General features: G+C 31.6%; 1 protein-coding gene across 7 annotated transcripts in view; it reads right to left on the reverse strand.

Annotated features, from left to right (window-relative positions):
* LOC148612762 (diacylglycerol kinase beta-like) overlaps positions 1-14,470 on the reverse strand; it is a 93,766-nt gene that overhangs the window by 9,484 nt on the left and 69,812 nt on the right. For all 7 annotated transcript variants that reach the window (XM_088594481.1, XM_088594484.1, XM_088594486.1 and 4 more), the window contains 6 exons: positions 14,376-14,465; positions 13,633-13,799; positions 12,473-12,537; positions 11,848-11,938; positions 11,125-11,338; positions 242-362 (listed from right to left, as the gene is read on the reverse strand). In XM_088594481.1, coding sequence (XP_088450607.1) covers positions 242-362; positions 11,125-11,338; positions 11,848-11,938; positions 12,473-12,537; positions 13,633-13,799; positions 14,376-14,465 — 748 coding nt within the window. The remainder of the gene's footprint in view (positions 1-241; positions 363-11,124; positions 11,339-11,847; positions 11,939-12,472; positions 12,538-13,632; positions 13,800-14,375; positions 14,466-14,470) is intronic.

Here is a 14,470-nt window from a genome sequence, read left to right on the forward strand (position 1 = left end):
AAATTTTAACAGACACCATTCTAATTGATATGCTTAACTCCTAAATCTATACCTGGAGAATGGATATCTTTAAAATCTCCAACATCTCAATTGCCATAAGTTGTTGGCATAAAAAGTTTCCATCAAATATCTGTTTATTAAAGAATTTACCTTATTACTTCGTGGTTACACTTTGCAAGATGTATCCAAAAGGACCATAGATAAAAAGTTATATGCTTCAGCTTTTTATTAAGGAATTTACCTTATTACTACATGGTTACACTGAGCAAGACGTTTCCCAGAGGACCGTAGACCAGCATACACTTGTCCCATGTGCATGCTGTTCTCTAAACCAACAACCTCTATCATATTGTCACCCACATCTGTAAATCAAGGAAATAAATGTTCAGGAAGTAGACCTAGGGTAAGGAACATAACTCTTGAAATCAGCGATATGTTTTTATCATATTAGACACTAAAGCCTATCAAGCTTTTATGTGAAACAGAATGAAATCAATCCGATTTATTTTGTCACCCATATCTGTAATTACAAGGAAAGTCATCATGCAAAAGCAATGTACCAAATATCTAAGCATTTCCTCTATTAGAACCAGAAAAATCTGTTGCAAGAAGTGTAACAGACTGACTGACAGACAAGGTGATTACAATATAAAATGAGCTGGGGTATAAAAAGAAAATCATTCAGATATTTCACATTGAATTCATGAATTTGACAACTTTATCATACAAATGAATGGAAAATTTCATTTTTGATGGGAACAAAATTTTGTGGTTTACCAAACCCACGAAAACCAAGCAAATTAGTACTTCATGAACAACAATACTTTCATGGTATCTGATAGACAGATAGACAAACAGACAGACAGACAGACTGAATTAGAGCTATGTTTCCTGATCTTAAAACAGTAAGAATAAATACATGTACATGAAACTTGAATAAAACAAGCAACTTTGACTCCACTGTAGACAGTGAGTATAGTTGGTCATTATCAGGCCTTAGTTATTTAGTCAAGCCTGGGCATTTACAAAGACTTAATCAGATAAAACACTAGTGAAGATTGGTCACTGTAATGTTTTCTGGCCAAATTAACAATTTTACTAGAAGGCAGCACCCGAATTCTGATTTGTATGACAGAAAGGAAGCCTTGCTATGTTTAAACTTGAATTTTTTTCAATTTTTTACCCAACTTTTATGTAGGGCATGCAGTACCAACAAAAATTATTGCCTGTTGTACCTGCTACGTCCCTGACTTTAAAGATATCAGACTGAATTCTTTTGGTTGCAGATCTAGACACCGGTAAGATACAGAGTACCTATATATATTGACAAATTTAAACAGTTTATACAGAAATTTTAGACCTTTAGGGAACTTCAAAGTGTTCACACTCATATGATACAGTTTGAAAGAATATGACATTTTTGAAGAATTTTGACTGATGTATATATATATATATATATATATATATATATATATATATATATATATATATACCTTTTTGAAGAATTTTGACTGAAATATACAAGTTGCAGTCACCCATATGGTAGTTATATTACAAAAAAAATGGCATTTCAGTAAATAATTTTAGAATCTCATGGAAATCAAAGTGCTCGCACTCATACATTTTGCAATAATATGACATTTGTAAAGAATTTTGACTCAAACTAATGTGTGGCAGCCACCACATGATAGTCATATTGAAAAAATAAGCATTTTAGTCAATAGTTTTAGACCATTATAAAAAAATAAAACTGCTTGCACTCATACATTTTGCAGAATTTTTAGAATTTTTACTTAAATAGAGGTGTCACAGTCACTAATATGAAACTAACATAATGATTTCTACATTTTCCACATAAAAAACAATGTATGTAAATATGAAGTGTTCATATTCATATTTGTTGCTAAAAGTGGCATATTGGAGAATTTTAACCGAAATATTTAGATATCAGTCACCCATTTACTGCAAAAATTGTCAATTTTAACATTTTTTAGAATGATTTGTAACCCTACTTTCATTAAAAGTAGCTTTCACACAAAAAGTATGCCGTCAATTTTGAACTTCGTGAGAATTACCAAACATCTGAAAGTCATCGGTTACCACTTTTACAATAAAAACAGAAACAAAGACCTTTAATTTTACAATTAAATAATTGAATATAATTAATACCACATGTGTATGACAGAATGTAAAAAAATTATACATGTAAACAATGATGATTGAGTGACTGGACCGTGATCAACGAAAATTTGAACATGAACGTACAATGATCGAGTGATTATGGGATGATGATCATGATGAGCTCTATATACATGATATATATAACTGGAAATTCAATGTAAAATGTGAATTTTTTCCTAATTGGATTAGGTTATTTACATTAGTCACTCAGTTTCATTTATTAATCGCAGACTTCCTGTTCTAAGTTACGTCACACAGAATAGACAGATTTAGTGTCAGGAACTGTCCAGGGGTATGACAGTTTGGAACAGCTTTTCATATTTTCTTTGTCAAGAACCAGGACAGTTTCTGTCAGGGAATAGGACAAGATGTGTCCTGACCCAGGACAGCCTTTGTCAGGATCAGTCAGGATTTCTGTTCTATCTTCTGTCGTAGAACAGAAATCCTGACAGATTCTGACAGAATTTAAGAGAGGTTAAAAGCAATTGCAACTGTATTTTGGAACCTGGGGCCCAGAAAATTTTATGACCAATTAGATATTATTATCTAATTTCACTTAGGGTATTTGTTTGTTGTTTTTGTCCATTTTTGACCTTACATTCAAAAGGGAAGGTTAACACCTTATAAAAGCAATTTAACCCTACTGCTGACATGTGCTTGTCCATAGTCAGCAGACGTTGGTCATAAATGAGTATTCATGTGGTTATTTCATTTGTCAGTTTATTCTGATGAAGTGTCATCATTCCGTTATCATTGATTTTATTATTTTTGTAGTCAGAACCTTTCACAGCTTACTTGAAGGTGTGTCTACACTTATTGAAGACCTCTTGGTGATCTTTGAATGTATTTACTTTTTTCATTTAGGTTATACAATGGTGTATTAGTTGTGTTTCACTGTATCTGTTTCTTTTTCTATTAAAGAGAAAATGTGGTTTTTAAATTTTCAATTTTTGGCTCCAACATTTCATAAGCCGCCTACATCAAAAGCATGAATACACGCTGATACCCAGCCATCATACATTTAGTGCTAATGACCTATCTAGTAATTTGTATGATTTTAGGTAATAAAGGACAACAGCATACTGAAGAATCTCTAACTCCAATTACACCTGTGAAATATTTTTCCATTAGAGTGATTTAGATTTTACTGAAATAGAGAAGACCGGAAGACAAACATCAATTCAGCAGGGTACCTAATCATAGCTTTAGACCAATTTGTCAAGAAATATTTAGCACGTTTTCAAATAAATTTATCATTTCCATGGAAACGGGTAATTATTTCAGACAGGTATTTTCTCTATAACAGGATTTGTGATTGCAAAACGTTACATCTAATTTATCATATTGCTGTTTTGTGTGTGTATTAAGATATTCTCATTTGTCTCCTTTCATAAAATTCATGCTTTGTATAATTAGAGAAAAAGTACAATTAATTAACTTCACGTGTTAAAATGATTTTGTGTTCGTAGACAAAGCCAAAGGCCTTTCAGAATGTTCCATTCATAACTTCATCATTTGTCTTTTTTAAATGCAAACATGCAAGCTCTATTGGGATGCAAAATAAGTCTTGGGGAGGGGGAGTTACTCTGGCAGCAAAAGCAAATAGAATAATAAACACCAGTAATAAAAGAAATATAAACCCTTTCTAAGATTTTTAGGTGTACATTCTGTCATTGTTATTGGTAATATGCCACAGATGGATCATTTTGCATTTGTTTATCAAGTTGAAAAATAATCTTTTCCCATTTTTGATGAATTTCCATACCGCTCACATAGGTGATCAAAAATAATTTAATTCCCTAAAGGATTAAAAAGCCTAATGCAATAGATTTATTTCATTGGTCAAATTAAAGGTCATGACCTCCCACTTGACCCCCATTCATTGACTGTTTACACTGTACAGTTGGCGTCTATAGTCAATTATTCAACATATCAAATGGAAAAAAAAACTGATGTAAAATTTCATGTATTGATGTTTAAAGGCGATTTAATACCTGTTCCACATCAAATATTATGTCTGTCAAAATGAACGGTTGTTGAAATTTGCATAGGAAAAGTGTGCTTGGGTTATTCGAAGGGAAAAATCACCAAAAAATAATGAAATTGTTTCAAAATGGAAGAAACAGATACTCCTTCAGTAAATCATTGATTAAAATATTTCTACACTCTGGAGGGTTAAAATCAAGGTTTGTAACTATCTTGAGTGTAGAATTATTATAATCCTCTCAAAACAGGAGGAGAATCTTTATTTCTGGATGAGTTGTAAGGTATATGTTTTATTAATAGACACTAGCTACATACACATAACAATTCAAATTCACCTTGATTTACAGATAGACAGACTTAAAACATCAAAAAAGAAATATTAAATAATAACAAGTCCCCAGATTTCTATTTTCATTGTGTCAACTACCAAAATAACGAAAAAGTGTTTAGGCTTGATTCTCTTTGGTCTATAATCACCTTTGACGAAATTCTCCATTTTAATGCAAATAAATAACTTCTTTCCTGAAATTTAGCACACTTTTTTAAAAATTTAAATAATTATGGTAAATCTTAGTATGCCTTTCCAGGTGGTGATTTTAAGACTTCCTTTCTAAGCTCTAAATTTAATGCAATGTTGTATAATCAATAAACTCATTTGCATATTATGAGTTAACGTTGTATAATCAATTAACTCATTTGCATATTATGAGTTAGAAGAATACCTAATTTATATAATTGACTATTTAAACAAAGACAGTTTTTTCCTCAATATTTGTGTAGCGATAAATCAAAGAAGCTTAGTTGATATATGTTTTTAGAATGGACTTTGAAATAGATTAAAATCAATTGATTTTCCATGAAAGATAAAAATTTTAAATACCTAGAAAAATATTCTAAAACAAAAGAATTTTGATTTTAAGACATGAGGATCAATTTCATACATCTATGACATATTGAGCAGGGGTAAAAAAAATCAAACAATTCATCAACCATCATTTTCCTGGGAGACCCATGAAATCAAGTTTACCTTGAAAACAAGTTAATTGTTTTTAGGTTCAAATTTAAGAAGCATAAACTGACCCAAAGTTGTTTATATCCCATAATCTAACCAACAATTGAAAAATTGAAGACAATACTTATATTTTAATTCAAAAACACCAGAAAGTAAAAATAAAATATCAATATATTTTTTTATAATATGAAATCAACATTTTTACATTTTTTACATACTGTCAATCAACAGTGTCATTTGTAATTTACATGCATTGATATTCAACTGAAATAGTTCTGTAGATAGGGGTATGCTAAAGTACCAAGTCAGGTTCCACAAAATAGACAATGCTTCTTGAAGATGCTGAATTATTCAGAATTTCACAAAAATAAAATATTCAGTTATTACAAAAAAACAGAAACCTGCATGTCAAAAGGATGCTTTCTCTATTCTTAAAAAAAAAAGAAACATTATTTGATCTCTGCATCGCTAGATTTGTTCAGAAATTTTTTAATAGATTGTTAGAAAAATCAAAATGGTGGGTTTTTTCATACCATGTTTCATCCACTGCCTGATTATTACTAGGACTGACACTTATCTGGTAATGTTTCTCTTGTTTCAAAAATGGTTTAAAATTATAATTTAACTATTGTGTGCTTCCCAGGGATCAGAGGTGAACATGTGGAAACATCAGAGAAAACATTTGAAGCACAAGAATACATTCAGAGAGGGCAAAGATATCGGCCAAATAAAAGGATGACTGGAGGAGATGTGTTGAGACCTTGTGTGCCAAAAGGCAGACAGACAGACAGACAGACAGACAGACAGCTAGACAGACAAATAGTTCATTTAAGTCTCATCTCCAATATACAATAAAAACATCATGAATATTAAAATAAATAAAGATCCATACAATCAAGAGCCATGAGAGACAAATATATGAAGAGACGAAGAGATTTAGTATGTTCAGTAAGTCGCAAAGATCACAATAACATCACAAAGATTTTGAACCAATCAAAAACTGAGAGGAAAACATTCACAAGACAGATTAAAATTTTTTCCATCAATAAGTGTGCACTTCTTAATCACACTAATCTTGAACCAATCACTTCTTAATCACACTAATTTTGAACCAATAAGTGTGCACTTCTTAATCACACTAATTTTGAACCAATAAGTGTGCACTTCTTAATCACACTAATTCTGAACCAATCACTTCTTAATCACACTAATTTTGAACCAATCAAGAACTAGGAGGAAAACATTCAGAAGAAAAATTATAAATTTCTCCAACAATGAAAATTCGAGAAAAGTCAATACATTTTAAATGATGAGTTATTTTCCATGGTATAAATGAAGTTATAAAATATCATTGTCTAGCTTAATTGCTCATAACCATCGATTCCGTCAACAAATAAAGAAATTAAAGACCTTTAAAACAAACTGAGTTTATTTTTCTAACAAGTAATGAGGTGTAAATTTTGTGAAAACATCTTCATTACCATTGCTGCCATCATATTTAAGACTTTAATGTGCATTTCTGATCATAAGAATCTGGGAATATCTTGCTGATAAGCAATATATCTTTTTAATTGACAAGCAGCAAAGTTTCATTAGAAATTGACAACTGTTAAGGTGTTATATTGTCTGCCTCAAATTAAGGACATGAGTGGGCATCTCCTAATGAAGAGAAACAAAATTCATTGAATGCAATCTAAATACAAGGCTCTTCAGGTAGTTCTTATATAGACTCATAGTGGAATTTAGATATTTTATTGCAAAGAGATAAGTTTAACCTCAAAATTCATGTGTCAAAATATCTGAGATGATGCATGAATAAAATAACCGAAAGAATAGCTACGGCCATTAAATTACATTAAACATATCAATTTTCGTGGTTGCTTATATTCACAAATTCTGTCTAGTGAACATATACATCGGTATCAATTTTCATGATTTCGAAAAAATTACCTAAGCACTATAAAGTGTTAAAATTCCATCTATTTATGCAATAATAGAGAAAATTAATTAACCACAAAAAATAATATATTTACCGTATTGTGTTTTAGGAGAGTATTTTAAAGAGTAATCAAGGGAACCAAGATTTTAGCGGAAATCAAAAGAATGTGATCCAGGGACAAAGACTAGACAGGGAAACAGACAAACACAACAAAGAACATAAAGTAGCTAAAATAATACATACAAAGTAACAAAAGTAAATGAGCAACTCGGACTCCACTAAAAACTGGGAGCATATAGCAGGTGCACTGCTAGGGTAAGAGTCCTCTACATTTCTAGAAACACCCGTCGAGTTTTTCATAAAAAGTCAAGTCTGGGGGTAGACGAAAGAGGAAAGGAAAACTATGACACTTTGAACAAATCAGTTTTCATGGTGCAGATGGATACACCATAACAATTAAGTTCATGATGACGACCATAAAACTTCTGTAGTGATGACTTCAATCTTGTAGCAACATAACCCTGTTCCAGAAGCCTAATTGTAAGAAATCTAGCGCAATACAAAAAGTCTGCATAGTTACAGCAAGCTCTGGCCTACAGAACATGGACTACATACTCCTGATCGTTTTGGGGTATTAATTGCTTGTCCTTTCTACAATCGTTCAATAAAAGGTTAAAATATTGTAATAAGTTTGCTACCACCTTTCCCATACCTGTTTAACTATGGAATGGTTCATGTGTGAGATTCTACACTATTGACACTGTTTCATATGGGAGATTTCTAAAGTAAAAGCAAATTTTGGATGGTAAATAATCCAATTATATTTAGTATTTTTCACCAAAAATCTCTCATGAACCTTACATATTTTATAAGGGAGACTCATAATTTTTCATTGATTTTGTGGGAGTCTCCCGGCTAATGGGAGAGTGTTAACAGGTATGCCTTCCCACCCATTTTTCTAGCTCCTACCATCTCTAATGTGGTCCATCCACCCAGAATAAAGATGTAATAGATGTAAAATTCAAATATTTCATTGTCATAATGGCAAAGTCGAATAGGAAAGTGGTACTCAAAATATGAGAATTTTTTCTTAATAAATTTTGGCTATGACAATTGATTATTTGATGAAGAAAGGTGAATTTCTTATTTTTTCTACAAAATATGACCACATTCCAACCATTTATACATAATAATCTCTCATTTACATAACAACGTATTTCTTTTTGAAAAAAAAAAAAAACATTTTCATTAAAAATCACCAATTGCAATAGAAATACACCTATAATGCTCATTAAAATATCACATTCATAGAAATTATTATATTTTTTGCCTCATTATAAAGTTGTTGTTTGTCCCAAGTGTGTAGAACACATCCTTTTAAATTATCATTTCCTAAAATTTCAAAGGATTTATAAAAATAATGAAGTCCAAAACAAAACTAAAATTTTCATTCAATCGCAATTTAAATATTTTTCAGCTCTTTTGAATAACAAGGATTTGTTTTTGCACAATTAAATGTAATGTCTCTTTGCAATAACATTTTATCTTTACTTTCGGCTGTAATATTAAGGATAATGCCACTTGCTTACCGGTAATCATCAAGCATTAATGAAAAATGAAAAGAGATTATAACAATTAAATAGAATTTCTTATTTCCTTGGCCCTCCCAGGTCTCTTTTGATTGTGACTCATTATTGTTTTTTTCTCACCAAGTAAACAAAAAAAATAAAATAAAATAAAACAAAAAAGCTTCTTTGATATCCTTTTTTGTACTGTCAAGGAACAATGTAAAAACCACCATCCAATTGTTAGGGCAACAATAATGTTTAAAGAGAGGTCTCCTCATCCCCTAAAAAAATTGTTGTTTTCATGAAAAGAAGTCTGAGAACATAGAAAACAACTTTGAATGGTCTTATCAAATATTTCCATCTTCAGAATTTAAATGAATTTGATACAATTAAAATGAAGGTCTACTATATAAAAAATAGGGCATTGATTGAAATTGTGATACCCCAACATGTAATGTGAAAAAAGGGAGATGGCAAAGTGTTCTAAATGGCCTAATTTAAAAACTAATTTTTTTATTTGACTGAAAATTGAATAATAACCTGTATTTTACTGTACTAAACAACTGTGCAAAGTTTAAAAAGAATAATTTATTGATCTGTTCTCAAGTTATCATGTGGAAACCTTTGGGGGATGGATAGATGTACTGATGGACAGACGGACAGACCATAGATCCGGAAACAGTAAAAAATGCTGGTCATTGACTGACAAATTTTGCAAATGACAGATGACAATTTCCAATATCGGACATAAAAAATGGTCAACCCTTATAAATTACACTCCGTGTGGTTTTATTAGTGTATAAACATCCTGTCTACCAGTCTCCTAATTGTTTATTGGAAATTAATTGACAGGTGTGTGTCAATTATAGCCGATGTACAGCTACCTGTGACTGTGATTTACCTGTAACTGATTAGCTGATTGCATAATTGAATAAACGGTACACATGGAGCCCCATTGCATATACCAATTAATTGAAGTAACTCGGAGAATCTTCATACATTTTTTAGTTGATTGATGAAAAAATAAGATTATCAAGTCCACCATTTTCCCGCCAATCTTTCAGAGGTAATGAAAGCACATGGAACTAAAACTACAAATCAGTCGTAGTTTGTAATTATTAATTCATTAATTGAATCGTTTTAACAGAGAAGTCAACAGACCATTTAAATCAATATTCAAAATGTGTTCATGAGTTTCTTTAATAAATAGTCAACATTTTTTTCATCACTCAGGAAGTTTTCGGCTGTTTGCCTATGTGATGAAAAAGTCCGGAAGATACAATGTTTTGTTAACATGTTAGAACGTCCACATGTAGTCGAAACCGAACTCATTCACTCGCTCTGATATTTTGTAAAAGACAGAGTATGTAATGAAATAACACACTTTCCAATATTTATCTGAAAATGACTATGTACAAACATTTTTTTTAAGTTTATTTTCAATCTGAGCAAAAAACGTCTACTGAAGTTTGAAAAATGTCGGACATGAGCTGTCGAAATTTCCGAACCCTTGGGACAGACACACAACTTTAGGAGGGTATCATATAATACCACTACACTTCATGTGGGGGTATGAAGATTAGAACAACACTCAAGAGAATTGAACCTTGGCTTCAGCTTTCAGCTAAAAATAGAAACAAGGAAGGCACAAGTAACCATATGCATAACACCATACTGGTGAGTGTTTGTAAAGTTTGTCAAATCAGCATTGTCAGTTTGAGACAACCAGAGTAAAATCTTATCATTGGTTTCTAAGGATTGGCTCTCAAAAACTACCTGTGACAAATGGACAGGCAGATTTTCAGACAGACACAGACCATTACTTAGCCTTCCCCCACCACATTGACTTGTGAGGGTTATAAATAATAGAAAAAAAACACAGTAAGCCCAAGAAGTCACTGTTAATAGCATTTCACATAAGAAAGAAACAGCTAATGGATGAGAGGATTTAGTACATTGTTATCATGAAAAAAATTTACCATGCCTGAAAAAAGAGAAGCAATGTGTTATTTAAAATTAATCATGTGAATATTCTGGGAGCATTAATTGGTTGATTCTTCCTCATTAGGTAAACTTTCAAGAAAATTGTAAGAGTTCAAAAAACAATTTAGTTATAGAAAGAGCTTGGCAATGTGATCATTTACGTAGGGGTTAAAATTTACTTCTAAGAGTAGAAGGTTGTGAACTTTTTTCAAGTTTCAAATCAATGAACCACTTGAGGAAAACCAACAGACCTCAAATGGACTGAAGGTCACAGAAGTCAATGTCATTCAAGACTGAGGGTTCCAGGTCTTGTACCCACACTGATTTAGACCCTTGCCACATGAATTTTACCATCTGATTTTGAGATTTAGACTAAAACTGGGTGTTTATTGAGAACAGATGAAAATGTAGGAACTACAAATAATATAATAAATCCATTACACAACTCCTCCTACCTTGAACAGCAATAGCTAATTCTGCAGAAGACATGCTACTTGTAGAAAATTCTTTGTCTTTATCCTTTTTGGCCATTTTTTGAGCTTTCCGTCGTTTCTTTTGACTGGGGTTATCTCCCCACAGATTTGTACCACCATATATACTAGGAATATTGAGCACAGCAATGCCCTCTAGCCGGGGACCATTAGCTAAGTCTAACGACACACCATCACACTGAAATTAAGACAGAAATGACCAAAGCTTGCATTTAAGACTTCATTCACATGAAAAGCATATTCAACTCCCAAAGCATAAGATGAATATATTTTCATAATATCACTGAAATTCATCATGTTCACACTGTTTCATTGCGCTAATTTTAGTAGTATATAAATGCTTGCATGGATATTATTACTTTTGTTGTCAGGGCCATTCAGAGCTTACTTGAAGATGTGCTGTCACTTATTGAAGACCTTTTAATGACCTCGTAAATATTCACTATTTTTATAAAGGTTATATGATGGAGCATTTGTTGTGTTACACCATATCTGATCCTTTGTCTATGGTATTGCAAAAAAATCTGAGTCCATAGTTATTGTAATAAATAAAACTCAAAATAAAATGTATATTTCTCAAACAGTTTAAGCAGGGATTTTCAGTATATTGAAAAATTTAATTGCACTTTGTTCATATACTGTTATGAAAAAAATGTAATTTTATAATGCACAATTTAATGTACTCACCATAATATCAATATTTTCATGTAAAGCTTTACAAGTTGCAGATAAAGTTTCGGACGTTCCAAATTCAAAATACCACAATTTATTTTTCATCCTAAAAATAAAATAAGCATAAATGTTCAGTGTATTCTTGTATTAAAGAAAATATATATTGATTGATGTACCATAGCACTTAAAGTCATTTTGAAGTACAAGAGAACCAAAACAACTCAAAAGTTACGTCATAGAAATTATATCAAGAGTAATGTAGTAGTCTTTGTAAAAATCATGCAGAATCTGTAATAAGTGATACACCCCATAATTTTTTTATTTATGTTATTAAGTTGCTTTAAACGTCTATATGATGAAATGTATAATTATTCATTCCAATCTAACTGCTCTTATGAAATAACCCACATTGAAAATCCAACAGTTTCTATTGTATTTTAGTATCATTTACCAAGTTGCCTCCCTTAATTTTGAATTCTACAGAACATTCTGTATAATTTTTATCTCCTAAGAACAGGGGTTGTATGAAAAGCCACATGTTAATTTCTGTTTACTATTATATTTAAAACAAAATATAAAAATAAAAATATGTAGGATTCTTATCCTGAGTGCTACTTAAATTGGATGATACTATACTGACCTACTATTAAATTTTTCAGGATGTTTTTCTCTCATAACATGGAATCGATGACATATGGAAGCATCCTACAACAAACAGAAATAGTTAAATTGCAGTAGTTCTATTACAGCAGTCAAAATGTATTGCCAGTGTATCAACAAGTATATGAAATATACTATCAATGACATTTAAAAGGTGGAAGGATGTTGCACAGCTTTTTCTTCAAATCCTAATATTTACAAATTAAGTAGTATATATACATTTCTCCCACTACTTTTTTTTGCAAATCGTTTTAAATGTAGGAGAGAAAACAAATACAACCAACCTGAACATGCAGGAGGTACGAGTGAATTACAACTTGTACAGGAAGTTATTATCTGACTACTAAAAATCTCTTACAACTTATGACTCATCTACATTAAGCCACACTCCAAATTTAAAGTTAATTCATCCATTTTGAGTCAAGATAATTGTGACAGCTAGTTGGAATGATAGAAGAACAGAAGGACAAAGCAATTCCAAAATACTAACCACAAGTTGAGTGAGGGTATAACAACAAATATAACCTCTGAAACAACAGACATTTCCTAATGGCACAGTATAATGCTTTTAACTGCATGTGTCTCAGTTAAATTTAGGAATAACAGAAATATGGTTAGGAAAAAAAGCATCACTTTTTATAAACAACTCAGAAACAGGGTGTTTCTAGAATAACAGAGGACACTTACCCTACCGGTGCACCTGGTCCAAACTTCCAGTTTTTAGTGTAGTCCCAGTTCCTCATTTACTGATGTTACTTTGTATGTAAATTTTGGTTATTTTATGCTCTTTGTTGTGTGTGTCTGTTTTCCATGTCTGGTCTTCGTCCCTGAATTACATTCTTTTAATTTCCTCTAGAATCATGATTCCTTTGATTACTCTTTCACAGTGTAATTTCACATTTAAGACATTAAGTTTTGATAAATTAGTAATCATTTCCTTGATGTGCATTGATAATAAACAGTTCATGGTAAGATAACTCTGACAAAGAAAATAATTTTGTAACATCCCAATGACGGCAAATTATTAAAAACCAATTACAATCAATATTAGACATTCTTGCAGTGCAGTATTTAAATCTACCTGTAAGATGAATTCACACTACTAATATTCTAAACAATATATACATATACATGACTTACGACTCCAATAGAAAAATAATTGTTGATAATATTATAAGGTATGGGGTCTCCCTCCTCATCTTCCCCTTCCTCAGGTTTACTGAACTCAATCTTCCATCGATCCATCATAATAGGTATACTATGGGAGACACGGAATAGAACTTTGTTTAAACTTTCACCCTCATAACCTATTAAAAAAAAAAAACAGACATAAGAGTAATCATTTATAGAAATAAGAAAAGCATACAAAAGTAGTCATATTTTGTAATTCAATAGACGACTTTCACATTTGCCATTTACGTCGAATCTGGTGGAAACTGCTTTATGGTTTTATATTAGACAAAGAATAGATATCGAAATTAAAGGCTGCCAGAACAGTAAAGTGGAAATACATGTATGTCTATAAAACATAAAATATCTGAAATGCTTCTATGCTATCAGTTAAAAATTCTTTAGATGGTCCTAAACATATGAAAAACACATGAAAAAACATGTGTTGCAATTTTTCCTGTGTAGCTGCAAAAGCAACAACCTACAGGAAGGATAGCCATCTTTTTCTGAACTGAATTATCACTCTATTCCCTAGACACTGTGTGCTTGGCTGAGAAGCAGTGACTTCCAATTTTAAGTCTCTGGTGTGACTCTGCTGGGATCAAATCAGTGATGTCCCACTTGCAAGTTAAGCATGCAACACATAGATCATCAAGGCAGTTAAAGCTGTTTACTTGTAGAAGGCATGTTCTTTAGGAACAATATTTACTTACCTCCACCCCATCGTAAACATCTAGCAAGATCATTTCCTGTACCGAGAGGTAACACTGCCACTGGTGGCCGTTCTGTATAATTTAATCTATCTGTA

This window comes from Perna viridis, chromosome 7 (genome assembly GCF_037379345.1).
Source record: "Perna viridis isolate PV_CMFRI_1.1 ecotype Kerala chromosome 7, ASM3737934v1, whole genome shotgun sequence".
Taxonomy (NCBI): Eukaryota; Metazoa; Mollusca; class Bivalvia; order Mytilida; family Mytilidae; genus Perna; species Perna viridis.